The sequence below is a fragment of the Phocoena sinus genome, chromosome 2 (assembly GCF_008692025.1).
Source record: "Phocoena sinus isolate mPhoSin1 chromosome 2, mPhoSin1.pri, whole genome shotgun sequence".
NCBI classification, from domain to species: domain Eukaryota; kingdom Metazoa; phylum Chordata; class Mammalia; order Artiodactyla; family Phocoenidae; genus Phocoena; species Phocoena sinus.
In genome coordinates this window covers 165,102,796-165,128,410 of record NC_045764.1, presented here as the reverse complement: position 1 = coordinate 165,128,410, position 25,615 = coordinate 165,102,796, and the positions used below count along the sequence as shown (strand labels likewise).

The 25,615-nt window shown below is 51.5% G+C and overlaps 1 protein-coding gene across 7 annotated transcripts in view; it reads left to right on the top strand.

Moving 5' to 3' along the window:
* Positions 1-25,615, top strand: part of TTC7B (tetratricopeptide repeat domain 7B) — a 240,460-nt gene that overhangs the window by 10,234 nt on the left and 204,611 nt on the right. For 6 of the 7 annotated variants that reach the window (XM_032621506.1, XM_032621507.1, XM_032621508.1 and 3 more), the window contains exons 2-3: positions 13,674-13,828; positions 17,640-17,808. In XM_032621506.1, coding sequence (XP_032477397.1) covers positions 13,674-13,828; positions 17,640-17,808 — 324 coding nt within the window. Of the gene's footprint in view, positions 1-13,673; positions 13,829-17,639; positions 17,809-25,615 lie in introns of those variants that run through there. The other variant, XM_032621510.1, reaches the window with a different exon arrangement.

Genomic DNA, 25,615 nt, shown 5'->3' with positions numbered 1-25,615 from the left:
CCAGCCACCCATTCAGCACCCAGTGAGCCTGGGGTAGGATGTAGGGGTGCTGCCATGGGTAATGGGGACACAAAGATGAATGAGACCACTGGGCTGGCCACCCCAGGAGGGCACGGCCTTCTGTTCTCTTGTCCATTGCTCTATCCCAAGCACCAATCACGTGGCTGGCACACAGTAGGTACTCAACTAATTATTCAACGAACAACTTGGCCTGTGCTCTGGAGGAGTTAACTTGGATTCATTTACTCATCAGACACCAACTGAACACCTCCTGGGTGCCAGCCCTGTCCTGAGGGCCTGGAACACGAAGATCGCTGAGTCCAGTACATGGAGACTTGGCAGACTGGGCTCGGGGCTGGGGGTGGTGGAGGGACTGGGCTGTGGCGGCGCCCGGGGAGGGAGTGTCCACCTGCGTGTGGTTGCACATCTGAACCTCTTGGTGTCGTCCTAGCGTGACTGGCCTGGACCCGCCTGGGGCTGAGGGATCGCTGTTCGGCAGGCTGCCTGTGGCCTTCTCTCCCTGTTTCTTGGGCAACTGCAGGGTGGACACTTGCTGGGAGGCCCATCCCAGGGAGGGGTTCCGGTCCCCTCGCTGCCCCCCTTATCCCTCTTTCCTCCTCACGTTCGGGCTGGCTCAGCCCCTTTGCTGCAGGGCCGGGCTCCATTGAGGAACTGCCCCCTCTGGCTCTTGTAGGTTCTGAAGCAGCGTTCTCTCAAGTTAGCCAGCCTCGGAGGAGTGTCCACTTGGTGAGATGATACCCCTGAGGGGTGGGTGGTGCCCAGCCCAGGGACCTGCAGTCAATGCCACCCTCCATTCCCTGGTCCACCAGGCACCAGGCCAGGGCAGTCAGCTCCCCACTGAGTCTTGGGCCTGGAGGCCTGGGAAAGTGGGTCTCCCTGGCCCGTGGTAGCCGCCGCACACCCTGTGGCAGCCTCCCCGCCCTGCCCCAGCACACACGCCGGTGGTGTCCAGTCACGCTTCTGCCTGGAGTCTCACTTGGAGAAATTCCTCAGTCCGCTCAAACCTCACCTGCTTCTCACACCCTCCTGAGTGTCCCTGCTGGTCTGTGCACACCACCGCACAGGGCTTGGTGGTACCCGCCTCGCTACAGACCGTACCCCTTGGAGGCGAGGACTGGACTGGGGCTTTGGATCTTCAGGAAGAGCTTGCTGAGGCCGTGTGGGGGTACGTTTAACAAGCCCGTGTGGGGCTGGCTTCCTGAGAGAGCCATTTCCAAGCCTTCTGGGCTGGCCTGATAACAGCCCCCCTGCCCGCTAGACTCACTTCCTGCCCTGCGGAGCTCTGGGGACAGGTCAGGCCAACTCCAAGCTCATGACTTTCAAGTTACCTCATCTTTCCTTAGACGAGGTTTCTCTAGGGGAAGTGCGTGCATGTACGTGCGTGCGTGTGCTTGCGCGTGTGTGTGTGCGTGCGTGTGTGGTGTCCAGCATACTCGTCTACTCTGCCAGAGCAGAGAAAGTGTAGTCTTCTGTTCCCGCATTTTCCTCTCCCGTCCTGTCCCTCAGCTTCTGCATTGTGTGCGGATATGAGGAGGCATTGGCATGAGGCCTGGACCCTGACTATCCCAGAATGTCGTTTCTGCCAGCTTCTTCTGAGCTCCTTACCCTTTGCCTCACGCCATCTTTGCCTGTCAGTAAGAGTTCCACAGTAGCCAGGCCCTCCGAGCTGGGTCACAATTTAAACAAAACTAGTGGAAGGGGAGCAGTGGGGCCTGAGGTAGACACGGGGAGGTCTGGTCTCGGTGAGCGTCGTGCCCCGATTGTGTGCCAGGCACCCCGGCGGAGGGAGCTGTGTCACCAGAGACTAAGGTACTTGGTTGGGCCGTGTCTGTGGAGGGGAGACATGCTTATTGATTGACTCATTCCAGAAATGTGTATGGGACACCTGCTGTGTGCTGAGCACTGGTGGTGGAGTGTGAATGTGAGAGCGACAGGATGGAGGGCAGAGCTAAGGTGGTAAAAGTTACGAGGATCTTGGCTTTCACTTTGGGTGAGGGGGGAGCCATTGTAGGGTTTGAAGGGAGGGGTGACCTGACCCGACTTAGATTTGAAACAGGTGTAGGGCATGTAATCCATATTTTCTAGTCTAGGTGTGTGCCCTTTTCTTCCCCATCCTCCACCGTGACAGTGTCCCTACCCTGGTTCGGCCCAGCTCTACCTACCCGTGGGTCTGGCTGAGGAACGCCCTCACCTTGCTGACCACGTGCCCCTGGTGACCAGTGACCTTACCAAGGCACTGCCCCTCCTCCAGTAGGTCTGCGTTCCCCCTTTCCAAAATGTCTGTCGCACACGTTCTTTTCTCTTCTTAGACCCTGTACGTCCTCCGAATGCCTTGCTGTCACCCCTCGCTCATGACCTTGCCTCATTCTTTGTTGAGGAAATAGAAACAATCAGGAGACCAGCTCGTTTCCTCCCCCTGAGTTGACCCGCTTTCCTCCTGCCCTGCTTGGGGGCCTCAGTTCCTTCCAGAGGCCTGCAGCCCTGAATCCCTTCCGTCCTCGCCTTCCCAGATTGGCCTCTGCAGTCCACTCTCTGCCTCCCTGGATCAGTTCTCTGTCTGGCTCTCCTGGACCATGCCCTGTAGGATGCACACATGCCCTAGACTTCCTATTGGAACCGTCCTTAGCCCTGCATCGCTGTCTAATTACTGCCTCATCTCTCTGTTCCCTTTTGGCAAAGGCTCTTTGGAGAATCGTCATCTCCTCTGCTCACCCTGGCTGGGCTTGTATCCCCTGGGCTTCCCCGAGACTTCTCATGTTAAGGTCTCCCGCCCCCCTCCACCCCAATGTTGCCTCCATGTTGCCAAACATAATGATTATATTTATGCTCTTATCTTCCTGGAATTTCCAGCTGCTTTGAACCCACAACACTCCCTCTTTCTGGAAACTTCTAACCTCAGTCTCTCTTTCCTGGTCCTTCCCACTCAGTCTCCCCCAGCTTTGATGTGGACCCTCGTCCACTGACATGATTTCTCTACTTGGATATCAAGTGTCATTTAACTTGGTTAACACAGGACTCTTGGGTATTTTCTTCCTCACCTCAGTACATGGCAAAGTGGTACCACTGTCCGCTCCACTGTGCAATCTAAACTCTAGAATTTACCTTTAATCCTCTCCTCTCCTCAACCCTCGTGCATTAGTTTCCTGCTGCTACTATAGCAAATTACTGCAAATTTACTGGCTTAAATCAATACAGATTTGTTTTCTTTCGGTTCTGGAGGTCAGAAATAGGAAATGGGTCTCATTGGGCTAAAATCAAGTGTCGACGGAACTGCATTCTTTCCGGAGGCTGTAGGGAGGAGACTGTGTCCTTGCCTTGTCCAGCCTCTACAGGCTGCCCGCACTCCTTGGCTTGCAGCCCCACCTCCATCTTTAAAGCCGGTGGTTCAGGGTCCTCCAGTCTCTCTCACTCTGCTTCCATCATCACGCCTTCTTCTCTGACTCTGACCCTCCTACCTCCCTCTTCTAGGGACCCAATGTGCCCACCCAGGTAATGCAGGAGAATCCTCCCATTTCAACATCCTTAACTTAATCACGTCTGCGAAGTCCCTTCTGCCAGACAAGGTGGCATATCCACAGGTTCCAGAAGTTAGGACATAGACGTCTTGATGGGGCGAGGGGTGGCTACTATTCTGTCTGCCATACCTCCAGTCCATTCCATTAGTTAGTCTGGTTTATGTTCTCTCCAAACTATGTCTCAGTCAAACGATTTCTCCCTCTCTGCGCTATTTCTCACCACTTACCCTCTTGTCCAAGTGTCTGTCACCTCTCGCCCGACTACTACAGCAACCTAACTGGCTCTGCCTTTGCCTCAGCCATGCTCCAACCCCAAGTTCATTCTCCACACAGCAGACAGAGGGATCTTTCCAAAACCTACATCAGATCATTGCACACCCCCATTTACCCACAACCCCCAACCAAAGACTTGCGATTGCACTTAGAGTGAATGCCAGACTCCTCACCGCAGTCTATGAGAAAGTTCATGATCTGCCTCTCTGTCTATCCCCATCTTGACCTGTTCCCTCTTTTCCAGCTACGCTGGCCTTCTTGCTGTTGCTAGAACACACCAGCTGTGTCCCCACCTAGGGCCCTTACGTGAGCTCAGAGGATGCTGTTCCCTCAGCCATTTGCATGGCTGACTAGCACATCATTCAAGTGTCAAACGCCTCTCCGTGGAGACTCCTGCTCTGATCTGACCACCCAGTTTCAAGTAGCCATACACTTGCTCACTGTCACGCCACCCTGCTTTAGTTCTCTGCACATCTCTTACCACTGTCTGGCCTTTCTCTGGTTTGTCTCTGTCTCCTCTGTCCAGAAACGTGAGCTCCCTGGGGGCAGAGGCCTCTCCTGTCTCATTCGCTGCTGCACATCCTGGCGCGGGCTGGCCGGTGCCTGCACGTGCAGAGCCCTGTGAGGTACGTGGTTAGCTCAGGCGGAGGGAGCGGAGGAAGCTTCTCCCGGTGGACCCTGAAGTGCATCTCAGACGATGCCTCGAACTTTGGCAGGAGAAGGGAGGCAGGCACGGCATGTCCAGGCACCCTCTGGTGAGACACGGCCTTGGAAGGATGCTGAGGGCCTGGAGAGTATGTGTGAGAGGCTGGCGGCCCAGGGAGAGCGGGTGCTCGTTTCTCAGTAGTAACTGCAGACTTAAAACATCTTCACATGGTTCTGAGATGGTGGAGTACGTCGTGGGAAGCCCTCTGTGGGCGCCCAGACCAGCTGCTCTAGATTCAGAGTACACTGTAATACGGGCCATCTTTTTTCCTTTTAAATTAGCCAGTTAATACTTTCTAGGTGACGAATGTACGTGGTTATTAAGACCTAATAATGCAAAGGAGCATATAGTGAAAGTAGCTGCCTCCTTACATCATCTCCGTGTCCTCCTGCGCCCTTCCACTGAAGCGACCATTCCTGGGTGCCCTTTCAGAAACACTCTGTGTACCTGTACATTTATAAGAAAGTATATTGTTGGTTTTTGGCTTTTACACACAGTAGTGACATACCGCACTCCCTATTTTGTATCTGTCTTTGAGTTGTTATCTATTACTCTGTAACAAACCATCGGAACACTTAGTGCCTAAAACAACCACATTTTATTGTTTTTCATGATTCTGGGCTGATCAGAGCTTGCTTCTGCCTCGGTCGCCAGCCATGGGTCAGCTCAGGGATGCTGCTGCCCTTGGCGGGGCGCTCTTACCTGGCTGGGTCTCACCTGAGACAGCTCAGCTCTGTTGCACGTGACCTTGCAGCCTCCTAGGTCCAGGCCAGCCAAGCATGTTCTCATGGTGGTTGCAGAGAAGCAAGAGGGAAGCGGAAGTGAATAAGCCCTTTTCTGAGCTTCTGTGTGCATCAGATTTGCTCCTGTCATATCAGTTGAAGCAAGTCATGTGGCCAAGCCCAGGGTCAATGGGAAAGGCCATGAAGCATGTGGATTCAGGGAGGCATGAGGACCTGGGGCCATTTGTGCAGCCAGGCTACCACGGAGCTGTGTTTAGATCTGTCCCCTTTGTTTAATGGACACAGTCTGTCCCATTGCCTGGGGTACACCGTCATTCGTTTAACAGGCCCCCTGTCGTAGTTCCTATCCTTTGCCATTACCAGTAGGGCTGCATGTAGTAAACTAAACATCCCTATACGTATGTCTTTGAGCTCAAGAGTGCGTGTATCTATGGGAGAATTTGCTAAAACTGGAATTTCTGGGTCGGATGGTACAGATAGGTACATTGTTTTGTAGGTGTTGCTGAGTTGCCCTCTGTAGACACTCCTATCGATTTATACTTCTCCCAGCACTATCTGATGGTCTCTGTTTTCTTGTCAACACTCTTTGGGAGGCAGGAGGGTCCCAAGTGCTGCGAACATTAAGGTACCTGTGATTTACAAGAAGCCAGAGAGACGAGGGGATGAAATTCAGAGTTCCTACGGAGACTGGGAAATGGAGAGCCTGACTGTCTTTGCTGGATAACAAAGGGGACAAACCAGTTCCTCCTTCAGTAGGGGTTTGTTTTTTCCTGTTGGATTGGAGCCCCAGGAGGAATGGTTTGAATAGACCTAATGCTTCTCTATTGACATGTAAACTGAGAAGTTGAGATTTTTTATACTGATACCAAGTACTCCCTGAACAGAGTAGAAACCGAAGTTTTTTCTTCCCCATCTGATCACATCTCTGGGTGTCAGCTGTTTATCCCACAAGGGAGAAGGCTGTGAGGAAGGGGCAGTCACTTCAAGTGGCAAAGGGCACAGTTCCTCCTTCCCTGGGGGGAGGGGGTGCCGGGGCCACCTGGGCACAGAGCCGAGCCGGCCGCGAGGCTCATGGGACTGTCTGTGGACATGAACCGGGGACCAGAGTCCGCTGCCCGGGGACTAATCCCCCACACTCTTCCTGGTGAGGGCCCTGGGGAGTGGTCTCTGGCTTCAGGCTTCCTGTCTATTTGTCACTGGGAAGCTGGTTTCTGCCACCTCAAACCCCCAAAAATGCCCGTGGGAAAGTTGAATCCAGCCCCTGGGCCCCTGAGTCCCCCCTCACTTTGGTTACCTGAGAATCCCAGCAGGTGGAGCAGGAGAGGGACTTGGAAACTGCCTGTCCCGGCTTGGCCAGGGTTGGGAAGGAAGCTGGGCTCCTTCTCTTTGAGCTGACGTCCACGTGGTTTGTGCCTGACCTGCTGGGGAGACGGGGCAGGAGCCATCTGGGTTTGAATCCCAGCTCCAGGACAGTATCCCAGCGCCTCACAGTAGCGAAAGGTGAGGAAACTAAGGCTCAGAGAGGTTAAGTAACTTGTCCAGTGCCACACAGCTAGGAAACAGAGGAGCAGGGATTCAAGCCCACGGCTGCCTGAGGCCAAAGCTGTTTCTCACATAGTACTACTGGGCTTCCCCATCCTGGGAAGGCCCCACTTTGCAGTCTTGATGCTCTCCCGTGTGCTTGGGGGTGTGAATAGGCAAGTGGAGGAAGAGATACTCAGATTTAAGTCTTTCGGGAGCAGGATTCTGTGTTGCGACTGGGAAGATCTCAAGGCGATCTTAAGATGCACCTTGTTTGCTACCCAGTTCTCTGGGGTCACTTTCCTCTCTTGCCTGATGTCCAATGTCTGGAAAACTGCTTTTCTTTTTTTTTTTTCATATATTCTGTCTTGTTTTTGTGTTTATTTTAGATGAGAGGGTAAAGTCGGTCCGTCTTGGCTGGAAGTGAAAGTCTATTTTTAACATTTTGATCCTCTTTTATATTTAATTCTTTAATACAGTGGGAATTCATTTCCTTGTGTGCCCTGAGGTGCCTTATTTCCTTATGCCTCATGGTCCCGGCATGTAGCGGGACACACGGTTGGGCCATGACAGCGGGGTGGGGGACGTCTGTTTCTTTTGTTGATAGTGGATTCTGTTTGGGAAGCTGTGCGGTCCTTGGCCAGCGCCCGTGGAGCCCCCTCCATCACTAGCCTTGCAGCTTCTGCATAATTTCTCTGGCATGAGCTGCTTGATCTTTTAAAATAATTAATTAATTTTTGGCTGCATTGGGTCTTAGTTGCTGTGCATGGGCTTTCTCTAGTTTAGGTGAGCAGGGGCTACTCTTGGTTGTGGTGCACGGGCTTCTCATTGCAGTGGCTTCCCTTTGTTGCGGAGCATGGGCTCTAGGTGCACGGTTTTCAGTAGTTGTGGCACGTGGGCTCAGTAGTTGCAGCTCACGGGCTCTAGAGCGCAGACTCAGTAGTTGTGGCGCACGGGCTTAGTTGCTCCACAGCACGTGGAATCTTCCTGGACCAGGGCTCGAACCCATGTCCCCTGCATTGGCAGGTGGATTCTTAACTGCCGCACCACCCGGGAAGCCCCAAGCTGCTTGATATTTTTAAGATTTCTGTCCTCCTTGTTGGGAGAGTGAGTGGCAGGGAAGTCACCTTTTTTGAAGGGAGGCCAAGAAAACATAATTTGCTTGGGAGATTAATTAGAGCCTGGAAATTTTAAAAATTTCAAAAATTATTTTGTAGCCACCATGCTAAATTTCAAATTAGATTGTAAGCTCTTTATTCAGAATGTGCAGCTCCTTTTAGAACTGAGGAGCTGATCCTTGCCTATCTGACAGGAAACTCCCCTGACTACCTCCTCTCCCTCTCCACGCCCTTCATGGTTCAGCTCTTGGAGTTTCCCCAAGCAGATGGTCTGTGTCATGCCTTTGCATATTCTGTTCCTTCTGCCTGGAATGCCCTTCCCCACATTTTCCTCCTTGAAAGCATATATCTGTCACAATCTTGCTAAAGGTTTTGTCTCCTCCTGCTTCTCCTCCTCCCAGCCAGAGCTACAGGCATCTCTGTTAGAGCCCGTACCATGTTAAATGGTCTTGAAGGACCAGAATCTCCATGAGAAAAGGGGCGTTGTCTCCTAATTCTGAGGAGAGATTCTTCCTCTAGGCTGAACCTCTGCCAGGGCCCACCCCGCTGCTCTGCGAGCACTGGGCTCTCTTCACGTCTTGAATCAAGACTCTGGTGTGTGGACTTCCCTGGTGGCGCAGTGGTTAAGAATCCGCCTGCCAGAGCAGGGGACACAGGTTTGAGGCCTGGTCCGGGAAGATCCCACATGCCGCGGAGCAACTAGGCCTGTGAGCCACAACTACTGAGCCTGGGCTTTAGAGCCCGCGTGCCACAACTACTGAAGCCCGTGCGCCTAGAGCCCATGCTATGCAACAAGAGAAGCCACCGCAATGAGAAGCCCACGCACCACAACGAAGAGTAGCCCCCGCTCGCCACAACTAGCGAAAGCCCTGGCACAGCAACGAAGACGCAATGCGGCCAAAAATAAATAAATAAAATAAATAAATTTAAAAAACCAACAAAACAAACAACAACAAAAAGACCCTGATGTGTTGCCCCAGTGTTAGGAGATCAGTGAACACAAAGGGATGTGAATCCCACACAGCACTAGGGAGTGGTTTGTACACTCCTCTTCAACTATGCAGCCCCTTGTTTACATAAACATCTTTGCAAGCCTAGGAAGTAAAAAGCAATGAAAGAGGAGAGGTGAAGAGTCTAGGGGTTCTACCAAAGCCCTCAGCTGGGTTCTGCAGAGTTCTGTTTAGAAAGCAGTGAACCTGGGGATGGGCATTGGTAAGTTTTCTCAGACAGTGTTTCTCAACTGAAAGCCTGTTTTGTGTTTGGGAGATCTAGTTAGGATACGATTTTGGCCACTGTAACAAAGGTCAGAATAACAGCGACTTAAGCAGAACAAGGTAAAAGTTAGTGTTTCTCTCTCATGTACCAATTGACCATAAGCAGCGCCCAGGGCTTGTGGCAGCTCCTGGGTGTTAGAGACCAAGGGTCCTTGTGTCTTGCTGCTCGCCATCCTCAGTAGATGGCTTCCACCTTGTGGTCTGGGACAGGCTGCCAGTATCTATCAGCACAGCCACATCCCAGCGGGCAGGGTGGGATGAAGAGGGACTGGATGACAGGCTCATCCCTGCTCAGGCCCTGGCCCAGATGCTGCGTGTATCCTGTCAGCTGTAACTGAGTCACACGCAGCATCTAGCTCCCAGGGGCCCTGGGAAGCTATGCGCACCGATGAAACCTGGGCATTCTAATGCTAAAGGAAGAAGGGGAGAATGAATATTAGGGGGCGACTGGCAGATTCTGCCACAGGCAGGGACAGGCCTACCCTGGAAGGCGTAGCCCAAATGCCTCTGCCTGTCATCGAGTTAATTCACCATTTATTGTCACTCTTTGCCAGATGTTGTGCCCGGCCCTGGGACTCAAAAATAAATGACAGTCAGGGGCTTCCCTGGTGGCGCAGTGGTTGAGTCCACCTGCCGATGCAGGGGACACGGGTTCGTGCTCCAGTCCGGAAAGATCCCACATACTGCGGAGGGGCTGGGCCCGTGAGCCATGGCCGCTGAGCCTGCGCGTCCGGAGCCTGTGCTCCGCAACGGGAGAGGCCACGACAGTGATAGGCCCGCGTACTGCAAAAAAAAAAAAAAAATGACACTCAGGTTCTTCCTTTAAGCCTCTCCTTATAGTCTAGAAGGGATTGGGGTGCTCAAGGTTTCTGGGACAGCTGGGGGTGGCTTGGGATGGGGCATGTCCGGGAGGAGATCCACAGCGCTTAGAGATCAGTAACGGCCAACAGTGTTCTCAGCATCCCAGAGCCTTGCAAAGGCTTGGAGGAGTGAACCTGGCTGGCACATGTGGAGAACTTGGCCAGGACCTGTGTTCCATGCTAAGGGATTTGGGCGTCACCCCATGGTGATGGGGCTGGGTAGGGAGGTGGGGGAGGGTGAACCGGTGAGTCTCTGAGTTCTGACCCCAGCTGGCCTTCTCACTCACCACACCCTGTTCTCCAGCCGCTTTGTTCAATGCAAAGGAAGCTTGCCTTTGCACCTTTCCAATGCTGTGCTGTTCCCTCAGCCTAGTTTACCCTTCCCTCTCTTGTTTGCCAGTCCAGATCCTACTCAACCTTTAAGGCCCAGCTGAGTGGTGTGGCCACTCCAGGTCACCGCATAGTCCCTACTAAGAACTCATTAGCTCTATTCTGCAGTCTTGCTATGGTCACAGTATTGCTCCCATTTTATAAACGGGGGAATTGATGCTTCAGTATGCCCCTGGTCCCACAGCTAGAAAGATGCAGCAGGTAGCAGAGGTCCTGATCTATTGTCCTCTGCTCGCTGGCCTGGCGATGCTGCCCCAGGCAGCCATTTCCAGATGCAGGGGCAGGAGATCAGCAGCAGGGAGGTGAGCTGGCGGGGCGGGGAATGACGCGGGATAATTCAGAATAATGCGGAGTAGTGTGGAATGATGGGGAGGGAGGAATCCTCGGCTCATGTGTCCAGAGAGCCTTTCTTAAATTACCCCCCAAAATGCTGAGGTTAAATCCTAGGGCCAAAGTCACAGAGCAACAAACAGATTTAAATCTAGGACTCTGAATCCCATTTTACTTTATTTTATTTTTTGGAAGCTTAAAGTATACAAAAAAGAAATTCACAGTATACTGATAGTCTTACCACTCAGAAATAACCACTATTTTTTTTTGCGGTATGCGGGCCTCTCACTGTTGTGGCCCCTCCCGTTGCGGAGCACAGGCTCTGGACGTGCAGGCTCAGCGGCCATGGCTCACGGGCCCAGCCGCTCCGTGGCATGTGGAATCCTCCCGGACCGGGGCACAAACCCGTGTCCCCTGCATCGGCAGGCGGACTCTCAACCACTGCGCCACTAGGGAAGCCCGGAAATAACCACTATTAATATCCTGATATATATATATATATATTTTTTTTTTTAATTTATTTCCAATTTTTATAGAAGAGTTCATCTTTTCTAAAAGTAATATTAAATGATTCTGCTCAATATAAATAATTCAGACTTTAAAGATGAGAGCTTAAAAATTATCCCAAATATTATCATTCAGAAATTCCTATCGTTTCCTCCAGTGATAAACATTCTAGATGTCTCTGTAGGGATATAGACAGATTTAAAGAGAAATAGACACACTTTTATAAATAGTGATCATATTCCTGTTTAGTAGAGTAGCCACTAGCCACATGTACCTACTGACCCCTTGAATTGTGGTAGGTTTGAATCAAGATGTACTCTAAGTGTAAAGTACACAATGGATTTAGAAAAATTAATATGAAAAAGAATGTAAAATATCTCAATAACTTAAAAAATACTGATTACTGGTTAAACTGAGAATATTTGGATATATTGAGTTAAACAAAATATATTAGTAAAATTAACTTCACCTGTTTCTTGTTTCTTTTTTAATATAGCTACTACAAAATTTAAAGTAACATGTGGCTTGCATATATTTCTATTGGATGGCAGTGCACTATTAGAAAATAAGGTGTTAGTAAGTATTCATGGAGGGAAGAAACTGAATCCGAAGGAATTGTTGAGCTCCAAATAAATGCTTCACCATGTGACAATCATTTCCTAAAGAGTCCAGTAAAGCTTTTTTTAAAAAAATATTTATTTATTTGGCTGCACCGGGTCTTAGTTGTGACATATGGGATCTTTTAGTTGCGGCACGTGGGCTCTTAGTTGCAGCATACGGGATGTAGTTCTCTAGTGACTAGGGATTGAACCTGGGCCCCCTGCATTGGGATCGTGGAGGGAAGTCCCCAATAAAGCTTTAGGAAGATTAAAGTCATGTTTGTTTTTTTTGTTTAAACATATATTACAGTGTTTTGAAAGATGAGGGCATGGCCCCTGAAGTTCCTCCCAGTTTTTGATGTATTATTGTTTTTGCATCATATTAATTTATAACAGTCATGTTCTGTTTTGTAATTCTCGTAGGCCTGCAGGCCTCTGCCTACATGTCCTTCATCCCTGAGCCCTGGATTTCTTTTTTAGCTGGATTTCATTCTCAGGAAGGACTCATGCTTCTGGGAGGAAGCTGCTGTTTGGGCTGGCCTGTCCATGTGGGCTTTGCTCCGTATCCCCGGGCTCTGTGCCGACATGGCCTCACGGCCCTCGGTGTTGATGCGGCCGTGGGGCAAGCCTGACGACCTCCTCATCTTGTAGGCAATTGCTTTCTCTTCTTGGACAGCTGAAGAATTCTTGTGTTGAGTAGCCTAACTCAGCTCTGTTTTTGTGTTGCTTGGTTCCTCCCAGGACCCTCGGTCTCATCTCTAAAAGATTATTTTCGGCTCCACAGTGCACAGACAGAGGCACTGCTGAGAACTACAGATTCAGCAGCTTTGGGTCACTGACCAGAGCACTTGGAAAGGCTCTTGTTACAGCTCTCGGCCTTTGGTAGACCTACTTCCCAAAATCTCAGTGGGTCCTCTGTGATATTTTTTTTTAGTTAATTTTAGATTACACAAATAATGGGCAAACCTGTTCTCCTTTCTAGGGCCAGGACATTACAGATAAAGCTAAAGTCTAATTGGCCACTAACCCCCGTTGAGGTTCTCCTTCCTGTACCCCAGTGGTAACTACTGCCATGGGTTTGAGGCATATCCTTCCAGACCTTTAAAAATTGCTTTTATATTTTCATACAATTATGTTCTGTCCCTTCACAGAAAAAATAGACTGTGTTCAGGCTGGTGTATGAATTGTTCCGGGTTTACTCAGAACAATCTGGATGTGTGGATTCCAAAGAGCTGCTCTTAGAGTGAGGTTTTTATTCTAATTAACAAGCCAACACGGACATTAACAAAGAAGTATAAGTAATGTGCTCTTAGCAGAACCTTCGTACAGACGTTCCCAGATATCATGTCTGTAGAGCTTTGACTTCTAGGCAGAAACAGACTGCATGCATTCAGGTCATTTTGACACAAACTTGTTTTAAGAATCTGAGTACACAAGACTTTCTACCAGCTCATGTCCATGTATAAAGCCGTAGACCACAAAAGAGCTAGAAGATTTCACTGCATTGTCTCTGAAAAATACAGAGTATTGGGTTTTGTGTGTTTTGTAGCGATCATGCTGAATAAATCATAAGACAACTTTGTGTTTTCTACTGAACTTGAGCTCTGTCCACATTAACGAGTATCCATCTTTCTAGTTCAATAAATATGGGACAAAGGAATGAATGCTTGAGCTACCACCCTTTTGCTTTCATACTCTGGAACATTCTTAACTAATTAAGAGAATTCACTGTAAGATGGTCCTGAGGTCCTTGGGGAGTTCCCAGCACACAGACCATTCCTCACCCCCATTTAGCTTCTCACTGTGTTCTTTGTAGATGACATGGCAGAACTCCTCCTTGGGGAATCAAAGCTGGAGCAGTACCTGAAGGAACACCCCCTGCGGCAGGGGGCCAGTCCCCGAGGCCCCAGGCCCCAGATGACTGAGGTCCGCAAGCATCTGACCGCTGCCCTGGACCGAGGGAACCTCAAGGTACCGTGGGCCTCGGGATGAGGGCTTAGAGGGATACGCTGGCTCTACCTCCTCTGGGCAGCGTGTGCTCGGGAAGGATGCCCAGGGATGAACTGGGCGACGGGCAGAGCACATCTGTGGCTTGTCTTCTGAGGAGCAGGCCAACCCCCTGTGCAATTGATGTGGGGCTTCCAGACCAATAGCTTCTCTCTGATGAGAGTCTCTAATGACACATTATCCTGAGAAATGGCACTAATCTTCCCCAGGTGCTTGGAATAAAGCTGTTATCTGTGGCCCAGGACTCAATCTGACACTTGGTCCCACTGAGAAGAGAGAAGTGAAATCAGGACTGTCACTTAAACCGCATGATATCCTGCCTGAAATGTGCAGCTCGTGAATGTCCCAGGCAGCTCTGGCCCGGAGCGGGGTGCACATTGGCGCCGGCAGGCCTGGTACCTTGGTGTGGGAGGGAACCAGGGCAGGAACTTCCCTCTGCCTGAGCAATGACCCTAATCCTCATGGCACAGGAAGCCCTAAGCGCTGCCCTTCTCATCTGCCCTGTTTCCTGGTCTCTGTATTCAGCTTTCCCTCTCCATTTCACGTCTTTCCTTGCTTGCTCCACTGAATCTTTTTCACCTTGCCTTCCCTCCCCCCTGCCCCCTTCCCCACCCCTCACTTACTGGTTTCTGGACACTTCCCTGCCTGAAGTCTGGCTCTTAACTGGTTTCCTGAAGTCAGTCTTGTTCAGATAGCTGACTGCATCCCAGCACTCCTGCCAGCTTCTTCAGGGTCCCTTTAAAATCTCGGATGTATTCTCTGTTGGGGAAGGGCAGTCTTCAGTGAACTTTTAAAGCTCTTCCTTTCTTCCTTCCTTCCTTCTTTCACTTTTCTTCAGAGTTAGGGACAGTTGTCTCCATGTCAGTTGTTCTTAAGGAAGATGGTTCTGGTGACATTGGTGGGTCGTAATCAATGGGAAAGGGTGGGGGGACCTCATAGTGACAGCTGGTCAGACTCAAGTGTCCTTCCAGGAGGTATAAGGGTGAGACTCTGTGTTGGGGGGAGAGGTTGAAGATCACTGCTCCAGGCCTGGCACCTGGCTAGTTTCTATTGCACTTCGAATCCCCCTACCTTCATCCGGAAAAATTAACCTTTAATTTTACCACATGTTCATAGTTTTTGCTCTCCATCCTCCACAACCCAGTGCGGTAGTAAGAACATTGAATTTCAACTTAGAATCCTGAGTTTGCTTTCCAGTTGTGGATTTATAAGCTGTGTGATCGTGGGAAGTTACTTAAGCTCTCTGAGCTTCACATTTCTTATCTGTTAAGTGTACTTAGCTCAAGGCCATTCTGAGTCTCAGCTGTAGAAGTTCTTTCATAACTGGATAGCGCGAGATACAGGTCAGTTTTTTGCTATTTTATTGGTTCTACCTAGAGAATTTTTCTCCTGCTGCCATTTTTGAGCTCCCTCTGCCTTATAAAGAGTGTTCCAAAGTCATATTTGGAACGTATCTTGCTTGGGTGGATTGACCCACTCACGCTGGCTGATGTGAAATTTCCTCTCCTCCTGACCTTAAGTTCGGGTGTCTCCTAGCTGGGAGCTAGGGAAAGCCGTGTGCAGACACAGGTGCCCACAAAACACAAGTGAACTGAGGCTGGAGAGACAAGAACGAGGTAGCCGTGTGGTGGCAAAAAGAGCCCGGACGAGGAGTCAGGAGGCCTGGCTTCTGACTCAACTCAAGAAAGTTGCGCTTGTCACAGGCAAGGTAACATGGCACCGGGCTGGAGCTGCTCCCCTCTCCCCCACGGCCCAGGGGCCTCGGCCAAGCTGTTTCCTCCTCTGCACATAGATTGGACTTGCCCAGCAAGGCTCTCCATACTGTGCATCCATACTGCGCCTCTACTCTTGGAATTTTCTTCAAGCTCCTGCATATTTTCCATCTGACCTTTCAAGTTTACCTTTTTTTTTTTAATTAAAAATTCTTTCCGGTTTAATTTTTAAAACATCTTTTAGGTTCAGTGGTTTTAAGTGCATTCGTATTCAGGTCACCACCGTCTATCCCCAGAAACTTTTCATCACCCCAAACTGAGGCTCTGTGCCCAGCAGACACTAACTCCCTCCCCCTCCTCCTCCCCCTTCAGGTTGCTTTTCAGCCTATGGGTCTCAGTTCTGGGGAAAGAGGGAGGACACAGGAATCTCCTAGGAAGCCTTTTCAATATACCCAAGCCTGCGCTGTCCCCTTCCCTGGTGGAGAACCCCTGTGGTGGATGCTTTCTTTTCACAGCTCTTTTTCTCTTTTCTTAAGTCTGCTTTGATTTCTTTCTCTGTTTCCAAATATAATTCTGACGTCTTGCCTTGGTGCCACTCCCTTGGGCCACTCTTAAAACCCTTTTGCTCCCTTCATTCTCTTGCCTGTTCTATGTCCTCTGTAGCGCTACCCCTGCTCCCTTTCAGGGACTGCCTGGAAGCCGACCACCTTGGCTGAAACAGCGGCTTCGCCGTGCTCTGGCTGGTTACCTGCATATCGTCCACTCCGTCTCAGCCATAGATTACAGGATAGCGCAGCTTCATGGTGTGCTTCTGTAAGCTGAAAATTCCGGCTTTGTATACCTGGGGTTCCAATGAGAATGCCTAGAAGAGGGTGATAAATCTGTGTCCTTATATAGATGGCTGGGTTGCCTCTTCTTTCCCCAGTGATGAGTAGGGCTCGAGGATGGGCTGAGGATGAGGTTGGTGGGTGTGGACTGGGGAAGCCAGCCTCTCCTCATGGAGAGGAAGACGAGCCCATCAGAGTTAGAACTTGCAGCCTCTGGGAAAGGACCTGGGTCAGTAACCATAACAAGCTGGAACGGCTCAGGGAGAAAAGTTTGTCCCTGGAAAGAAAGCAAGTCCTGAATTTTGCACCAATTTAGAAAGCCTCTCTCCTTGGGTTATTTGGGTTACAGTCTGTGTTATACCCCCAGTGCCGTGGGCAGGACCCACCAGGATGTCCGTGGAGCCTCCTTTTCGGAGACAGGTGCTCGTGTGTTTTGTTCATAACGCACGCCTTCCATTCTTGACCCAAACCTGAGGCCTGAGGGGGAGCCTGTTTTACAGCAGATTTTTTTTTTTTTTTTTTTTTTTGCGGTACGCGGGCCTCTCACTGTTGTGGCCTCTCCTGTTGCAGAGCACAGGCTCCGGACGCGCAGGCTCAGCGGCCATGGCTCACGGGCCCAGCCGCTCCGCGGCATGTGGGATCCTCCCGAACCCGCGTCCCCTGCATCGGCAGGTGGCCTCTCAACCACTGCACCACTAGGGAAGCCCCACAGCAGATTTATTGAAGTATAATTCACATGCCATATAATTCATCCATTGAAAGTGTACAATTCCGGAGCTGTGCAACCATTACGTCAATTTTAGAACATTTTCATCTCCCCAGAAGTAAACCTGTAGCTATTAGCAGTCATCTCTCATGCCCCCATCGTGCAGCCCTAGGCAACACCAGTCTGCTTTCTGCCTCAGCAGGCTCGACCGTTCGGGCCAATATATGTCGCCTGTGTGACGGGCTTTTTCACTCGGCGTCACGTTCTTGAGGTTCACCCGTGTGGTCCCAGGGGTCAGTTTTTCGTTCCTGATGATGGCTGAGTAATATTCCGGGGGACGGCGAGACCACATTTTGCCTCCCCCCTCATCAGCTGCTGGCCACATGGGCTGTTTCTGCTCTGGGGCCCCTGTGAGCAGTACCAACAGGAAGGCTCCCACACTCGTCTTTCTGTGCAGAGCCATGGGGCCCCATGGGAGCATCACACATCATATCGTAGGAAAATGTGTTTTTCTCTCCTTTTCCTTCTAGTCAGAATTCCTACAAGAGTCCAATCTGATCATGGCCAAGTTGGATTATGTTGAAGGAGACTATGAAGCCGCTCTCAACATTTATGCCCGGGTGGGCCTGGAAGACTGGCCGCTGACGGGCGTCCCCCCTTACAGGTTGCGGATGGCCGCGGACGCCTACGCCACCAAAGGTGAGGCCCACGCCTGCTCTCCTGGGGGCCGTGCCCCGGGTTGCGCTGTCTGGAGCTGCAGGGCCTCCCTGGATCCTGCGGTTTGACCCCTGTGCCCTCGGCTGGGCTTAACCCCGGCAGCTCCCGGCGAGGGCCCTGGGGTTGCCCCACCACAGGCACTGGATCATTTTAAGTCCAGCAACACGGCGTTTCCTTAGAGCTGCAGCTCCTCAGTTGTCCCCAAAGGAACAACATTGCAGTAAAGTTTCCTGATGATCGATGTGCAGCTTAAGCAGGGACCGTTCTTGGTAATGAAGATGCCACACAGCGTATATACAGGGATCCTTATCATATGGCCAGTCGGCCATGTGGCTGATCTCATTTTTATTCATCAGTGCCACCTCTGGGTTAATTAAGGCTCAGTGGTCACTGTAACAGCCCGTCATGCAGTGTTTACCTGGGGGCCTAGGGGCTCAGGGGATAGAAGGGGGAAATGTTGCCCTGGTTGCCACAGAGGAGTTTGTAATCTAATGTGAGGGAGTGCAGTCCCACGGGAAAAAAAAAATGACAGAAAGCCAGGGCACACACATTATTTGACCTTTCCAAGTCTCCACTTCCTCATCTATGAAATGAGTGTAATCACATCCACTTCACAGAGTTATGAGGATTAAGTCACATAATGTATGGAAAGCACTTACTAAATGATATTTTTAAATGTCAGCCCCAAACAAAACAGCAAATGGAAAAAGCCAGGCCCGGTAACAGCTTTTCAGAGGCAGGAGAGGTCACTGTAGGCCAGCAGGGCCAGGAAGGCTTCCTGGAGGAGGAGGGACAGTTTGAAGTAGATTTATAAAGGCCTCAGTAAGAAGAAGACCCTCTGAAAGCAGCTCCTCTCCTTCCTGCCACCTACCATGCAAACCACGCAATGTGGCTGACTGTGGCCACACAGAGGCTCGGGCCCTGGGTGGGTTGACCCTCTAGAACAGCACTGAGCTGGCCACTTGTCTGCAGCCGGCTGTCTGTCTTGGTTATCCTATGCAATGTTGAACAAAGACCCAGCCAAGGCACACTTAAAGAGCCTTGTGACAGGGGTGACATATTCACCCAGTTCCCTGGGGAGCCTTGCTCAAGCACTTTTAGGTTCCTCTAATTAATCTTCTCAGTGTCCCTGTGGGCTGGGAAAGGATGCTGTCACTCTGACAGGGCACTCTGGTGGTTTACTGGGCACAGTCCTTTGAGGCTGTCTCAGGGGTTCTGAGGGCCTGGACCTGGGCGTGCATCTGTCTGAGGTCTGTGCCACACAGCTGCCCTCTTTTCTCGCTGGTGTTCACCCACCGCCTCACGTGCCTTAGGCTTATGGGAGCTGTGTGCGTGTGTGCGTGTGCGTGTGTGCGTGTGAGAGAGAGAGATTTGGGGCCAGGAACAATATTGTGGAACAAGAGCAAGGCTTCATCTGGCAGTTTCCAGTCACCTGATTGACCTGGGGCCTGCAGGCTTGTAGCCAGGAGTTGGTTTGTCCTTTGGGGGTGGAGCATGGCTCTAAGACCTGGTTAGCACCAAGAGCTCAGGTCTTGATTTGGGCTCTGAGACGGCCTGGTGGGGCAGACTGTCTGCAGGTGGCACCGCCAGCTTAGTCTCACGCCTGCCATGCAACGTGGGCAAGGGGGACAGGAGGCTTGGTCCCCAAGTCTGGCCCTGGGTGGTGTGTGATTAGCAGTGGGCCCCAGCCACGGGGCTGAGGCATTTGGCTGTTGGGACATGCTGGCTGGCTCATGGGAGAAGGGAACAGCTGTCCCCTCACTTCACCAGAGTAAGACTGGGCTGGAGCAAAGCCCAGGTGCACCTTGGATGGGCATGCACCAGCCCACGCCCCTCCCCTGTGCCACCTGTATGCTGCTGTCAGCCGGGGAATTGACCTGCACACTTTCACAGGTCACCTCAACTTTTCCATGGTCCCCTGAGGTCTGACTCCACCCAGTCTCTCAGCCAGAGTCAATGTCCATGAACTCCCACATCTGCTCTTGCAGCTATGGCCGGGAGCAGATTCCCCTGGCCAGGTAATATAGCCTCGGCTTGTTGGGCATCAGAAGCCAACATGATTCAGTTATGAGAACCTCCTATGGGCCAACACCACGTTAGGGTTTTATTGTCTCTTTAATCCTCCAAACCCCTAATTTACAGACAAGGGAAATGAGACTGGGTGAGGTTACTAGGAATGATATGGTGCCTACTGTGCGCCAGGCACTGTGGCCCTTATTTGGGTATCTCAGCCAAGCTTCACCATCACCCTATGAGGTAGACACTATTATTTTTTCCATTTTACAGATGAGAAAACCGAGGCACAGGGATGTTAGATATGCTGCCCGGGGCCCTACAGCTGGGAAGTGGTAGAGCCAGGATTCAGCCTCAGTGGCTGGTTCCAGAGCCCATGCTCTCCTACTGAGTAACAGGAGGGGGAATTAGTCTGAAGAGTGTTAAGCTCCAAAGCCCACGTTCTTAATTACTCTGCTCTGTTGGCACGTGGATGGGAATGCGCTCAGGCCAGGTAAGTTTTCCGCAGGTAGAAAACATTCAGGTCACTAGAGAACACCCTAGATTTGTGTCCACACTCCTCCTCTCAGCCCCACCTCTCACGTTCCTCTCCCTTAACTCTTTGCCCAGGTCCCTTGCTGTAAGTTCTGGCCCTTAAGCTCACATGTCCTTTCTTCCCTGACACCCTCCAGGGCTCACCCATTCAGAGGCCATCGCATTTGATAGTATCACAGCCCAGTAGGTTAGAACTACTCAAACATCATATTAGAACTAGTTGTACTGCGATCAGACACTCCTGCCAGTCTGTGAGTTCCACTCAGGGAGGAACTGTTTTGTTCGTTTGCCATCCTCAGAAACTAGCACGGTGTCTGGTACCTAATTGGTCCTCAATTATTGATTGAAATTTATAGCAGTTCCCTTGCTCAGATTTCTACCAAGGTGCCCATCGTGTAATTCAGGTGATTCTGGGTGCTTTTGCTTCTAGCTGTCATGGTCAGGTGCATTTTCTTTGCCCAGGGGTAACATACTGGGCATATTTCGATAATTCAGACTTACTCGCTGCCAGTTAGGGGGTATACCTGTAAGAGCATGTTGACATCACACCATGACAGAGGCTGGCATGGATCCCTTCCCCAAAGGTTATACATTTCAGTTCATTGCCATTATCAGAGAGCCTCTCGATGGATCTCAAATCCTGCCCTCCCGCCCATCCCCCCAGCGCCTTCCTCCTATCCCTTAAAACTAAGTAGAGAAACAGAGAATGGGAATAGAAGACATGGAGAAACTCTTTAGCTTCTGGTAGAACTGGGTTAATCAAGTGAGTAGAAATCTTTATTCTGGGTACAGATTGAGATATCACGTGAAATCTCCAGGACACCGAATGGCCACAGATGTTCTTTTCCCAAAGGGGGAGGCTTGGGAACAGTGAACACATGGTCACTGTCTATTTTGGGACTTCGATCTGCTGGACATCGGCTAACTTGCTGCAGCTAGGACAGTGGGAGCTGTAAGTGGCTTGCCTTCCTAGAGATGGCCTTTATAAATAGCCTTGGCATGTACCCTGTTGTAATAGAGGGACCACAGATGCATTGGTTCCAATTTGAGGGAAGGCCTGTGACAGTCCTGCGATGGCCCACCTGGTCACGGTGGGTAGGCAGCTGTGTTCTGCGAGGTTGCTGTTCCTCCCCTGTCTGCTAGGGCGCAGTCCTCATCTGTGTGATGGATGACTGAAGCTGGGTGGCTGGCATGTTGCAGCTCATGGAAAGGGGAAAGGAGAGAGATGTCTAGGGTGAGCAGAAGTAACACACATCAGCTGTGCTGGCAGTGCATTGGTGAGAAGTCACTATAGGGCCATGACCACCAGGCACTTGGGAAAAAGAGGAGACTGGGGGGGGCATGTAAGCCTCTCATTAGACATGTCCATTAGAGCTTGGTCTCGGACCCAGATGGGACCTGTTGGAGGATGCAGGGAGAAGAAAGTAGCCTGTGCTCAGGTGAATGAAAGGGAATGCATAGGATCTGAGGCTTGGGATTGGTGCCCACGAGGAGGGAAATTATGAACCTGGAAACAGCAGCGTGGTATTAAACTTCCTTTCCAGATTGCATGGTACCAAAGCAGAGAAGGACTGACTCCAAAATATAAACAGGGCCTTCACAACCATCTCTCATACAAATGTCTTATTTTCCAGCGGGGGAGACTGTGCCAGAGAAGGTAAGGGACTTGCCCAATGACACAGAATGAACTGGAGGCAGGGCCCGGACACGGAGGTGTTTCTTGGTAGGAAACGTTCCTATCAAGCTGCATGACATCTGCCCAGGTGGAGAAGGTGGTATAGTGTTGGGAGCTTTGTGGGGCCTCCTCCACTTTCTTTATTCCTCCTTTGTTCCTGGGTTTGAAATTGCTCCTCTGACACACTGACTCAGAGCTTGGGGTGTTGGAGCCAGACTTCCAGGTTTGATCTGTAGCTTTGTCACTTACTAGCTGTAGGATCTAGTGCAAATTACTTTCACCTCACTGGGGCTCCATTTCTTCATCTATAAAATGGAGATAATAATAGTATCTACACTGTAGCATTGTTGTGGGGAAGGAGTGAACACATGTAAAGCGCTTAGCACAGCGCCTGGCAGATCAACAAAGGTTAGCTGTTTTTATTTTTATCCCTGGAGCTTGAACCCAAATGGATAGATCTCTTCAGAAGCCCCAGGTAACAGCCAGCTATGGGGAGAGGGGAGAGTTGCCCTAGTGTATCTGCCTTGTGTAGCAGAGGGCTTGGCTCAGGCTGTGGGAGCGCAAGCAGAGATTGGAGGCTTAGGGAGGAAAGGCTGTTGGTGCTGGAGGCTGGGGGGCACCCAGTGGTCAGGGGCAGGTGGAGTGGGTACCGTAACGGGACTTCTTGAGGGTGGGTCCAGAGACAAAGTTCATCCTGCACTTCGTCAGCCTTGCCCCGGGCTGGCCTGGAAGGCTAGAGGGTCTTTAGAGTTGGAGCCACATTCATGGTTTTATCACAAAAGGCCACTCACGTTGGGATGGATCAGTTGATTCAAGTAGCGTTCCTTTAAGAGGCAAAAACAATTCACACAATTCCCAGACAGTTGTCTTCATAAGGAACATGCTAAATACATTGGCTGATGAGAGAGGACATAGCAGAGGAGGAGAAACCGTCTCTGCTGGGCTCCAGGGAGGAGGGCTCGTCTCTGCTGACCGCACTTCACTTCCTGGCCAGAGGCCTCCCCTTCCCTACAGTCTGCAGACCTTGTGGGCCTCTCGCTTCGCAGAAGGGCGGGTGTGATGAGAACAGCAGTGGGGATGTGGTAACGGAATCATATAATGGCCTCCCCTTGGATATGTTACTTCCTTCCCCGGGTGAGACTGGCCCCAGAGCCCTCTTCGGTCTGCCCACTGTGTGCTCTGAGCATCGGGTCTTGGGGCGTGGTGTCAAGGAGGAACTAAGATGCCCACCTCTCCGTGGGCAGCGCCGAGGGGCGAGGGAGCTCTCAGGGGCTTTCAGAAGTGCTGCCTGTTCCCTTAAGCTTGTAAGCACTAGTCTTCAAACACAGAACCCATCTCCAGAAAGGTGTGGATCTCAGCCTTGCCCTCCCCAGCTTGAAAACCAGTGTCTTCTCTCACCCACGGACCTCAGCTTGCAGTAATCAGTAGTTAGGCCAGAGGACAGAGACTTAAAACATTCACTGACCAAACGCTTTGGGAAGAGGCCCCTGGGGATTGCTCGCTGTCTTCCATGGGCCCCCTACCAGTGTAAAATTCAGACAAATCAGCACAGGGACACGGTTCATTGTTGAGGGGCTTTTATTAGGTGTTGCTCACGGGCTTCTCCACCACACTTTGCTCAGTCCTGGGCCGCTGGGTGGTGTGGAAAAAGGCCTGAAAGAAATTGAGTTGGAAATTGTTTAGGCTGTGGGTAGTTATGACTTGAGTACCGTCGTGCTCCCAAGAAGGCTGTCACATGTTGTGGCCACAGAGGAAACAAATATCTTGAACCAGGGTTCCCCGCCCCTCGGCCATGAAATATAAGAGACGGGAGAAGAAGGGTGTATCTGCTCTTCCTCCTTGGGGGCTAATCGTAACAGCCCTCTGTGTCAAGGTGAGGCCAGACTCCCGACGAGGTGACTCGAGGAGTGAGCTTCCTAGAAGGTGGTTTACCTTTCTGCCTCATTTTTCCTCCTGGAATATTGTCTGTTTGGAGCAGCCCAGATTCCCCTGGGAAAGTGGAGACATGTTTGTTGGGGGCTTTCGCCTGGGGGCCCTGATGGGGGCTCCATCCTCAGGGATGTTCGTTTGCCGCCCCCAGGGGAGCCTGCATGTGGTGGGTTGGGTCCAGGCTGGCCATGCTCCACCAGTACCAGAGGCATCTGTGGGGTAGGCAGTGCCGGTCCCCTCGCACACTAGGGCCCCTGCCCTCTCCGGGCCGTGGGTTGACGTCTTCCGCACCAGCTGGCGCCTATGCTCAGCTGACAGCTGCAGGCGCAGGCATGGTGACCAGGGCTTGCCTCTTGAGCCAGCTCACATAGACACTGGGTGGCAGAGAGGCTCTCAGGTCGCTTGTGTGCTCGGTGGGAGAGAGTGCCGTGAGAGAGACACGACAGCTGCTGGGACATGGTGGAAGGGGGAGGGGCTGGACCGGTGGCAGGGTGTCCGTGTCACCTGCTCTGCCCAGCCCGAGCCCACTGCTCTGCAGACATAGTGAACGGGTATGCTGTGCTCACCGAGAGGATGGAGGCAGAAGTGCCGATCCAAGTCAGCGACTCAGACTCCATCCCCCAAGGCCAGAGCCCCTGCCTTGAGCGCATGCATAGGGTAAACCCACGCTGAAGACGCATTTTGAAGGTCTGCTGAGATCTGTGGGTTAGGGCCTTTCAGTTGTAGGTGAAAGAAAACCCAACTCAATCTGACTTCGGGGGCAGCTGGATTCAGGGCTCAAAGGCATGGACGCTTTCTCTCCTTTTCCCAGCACATCTTCCCCTGTGTTGCTTCCCATCTCAAGCTCCAGACTCCAATTCTCTTAGGCGTAAGTCGTAGGAATCTCAGCCAGATTTTCACTGGGTCTTGTTGACCCTGCCTGGGTCACATTTCCATCCTCAATGTAGTTACGGTGGCCCGCGACATGCCCTGTAACTGGCCCAGGACCTGCATGAAGGCTGTGACGAAGAGGGTGGGCCCTTCAGGGGAATGAGAGGGAGGGCAAATGTCCATGACAGGTGACACAGCAGTGGCTCCTCTGAGTAGGAGCCTTCTTGTCAAAGAGGCTGGGGCTCTTTCTGCCCTTTCTCCTTGGAGGCGATCCCTGCAGGGGAAAAGGAAAAGGGACAACTGAGGAGGAGCCAGGTGACTGCTCTGTGACAGAGTCACTGTGGACTGGAGATGGCCTTGGGACCAGACCGCATCAGGCAGTCTCCAAGGATGGAGGAGCCGACCTTGCCTGCGTGGAGGGCTCTCGGGGGAAGAAGGACTTGACTGTTCTGGCCTCGGGGATAGGACCAGGCCAGGCAGTGGAAACGGCACGCAGTCCAGCAGTATTCCCAAATCTGGAGATCTTTCGAACGCACGCAGCCACCTCAGGGTTCGGCTGCCCTGAGAGGTTGGGGTTCCTGTTGGATTAGCATTTGTTGAGCCCTCCCAGGAGCCAGGCATCCAGGCGTGACGCTTTCAGATTTACCTACATGATTGCACTTCGCCCCGAGAACAATCCTGTACCCCAAGGATTATCATCCCTGCGGAGGGGTTGAAAGCCTGAATTTCAGAGGTGAGGTGGGAGTCAAATCAAGGCCGGTGGACTCC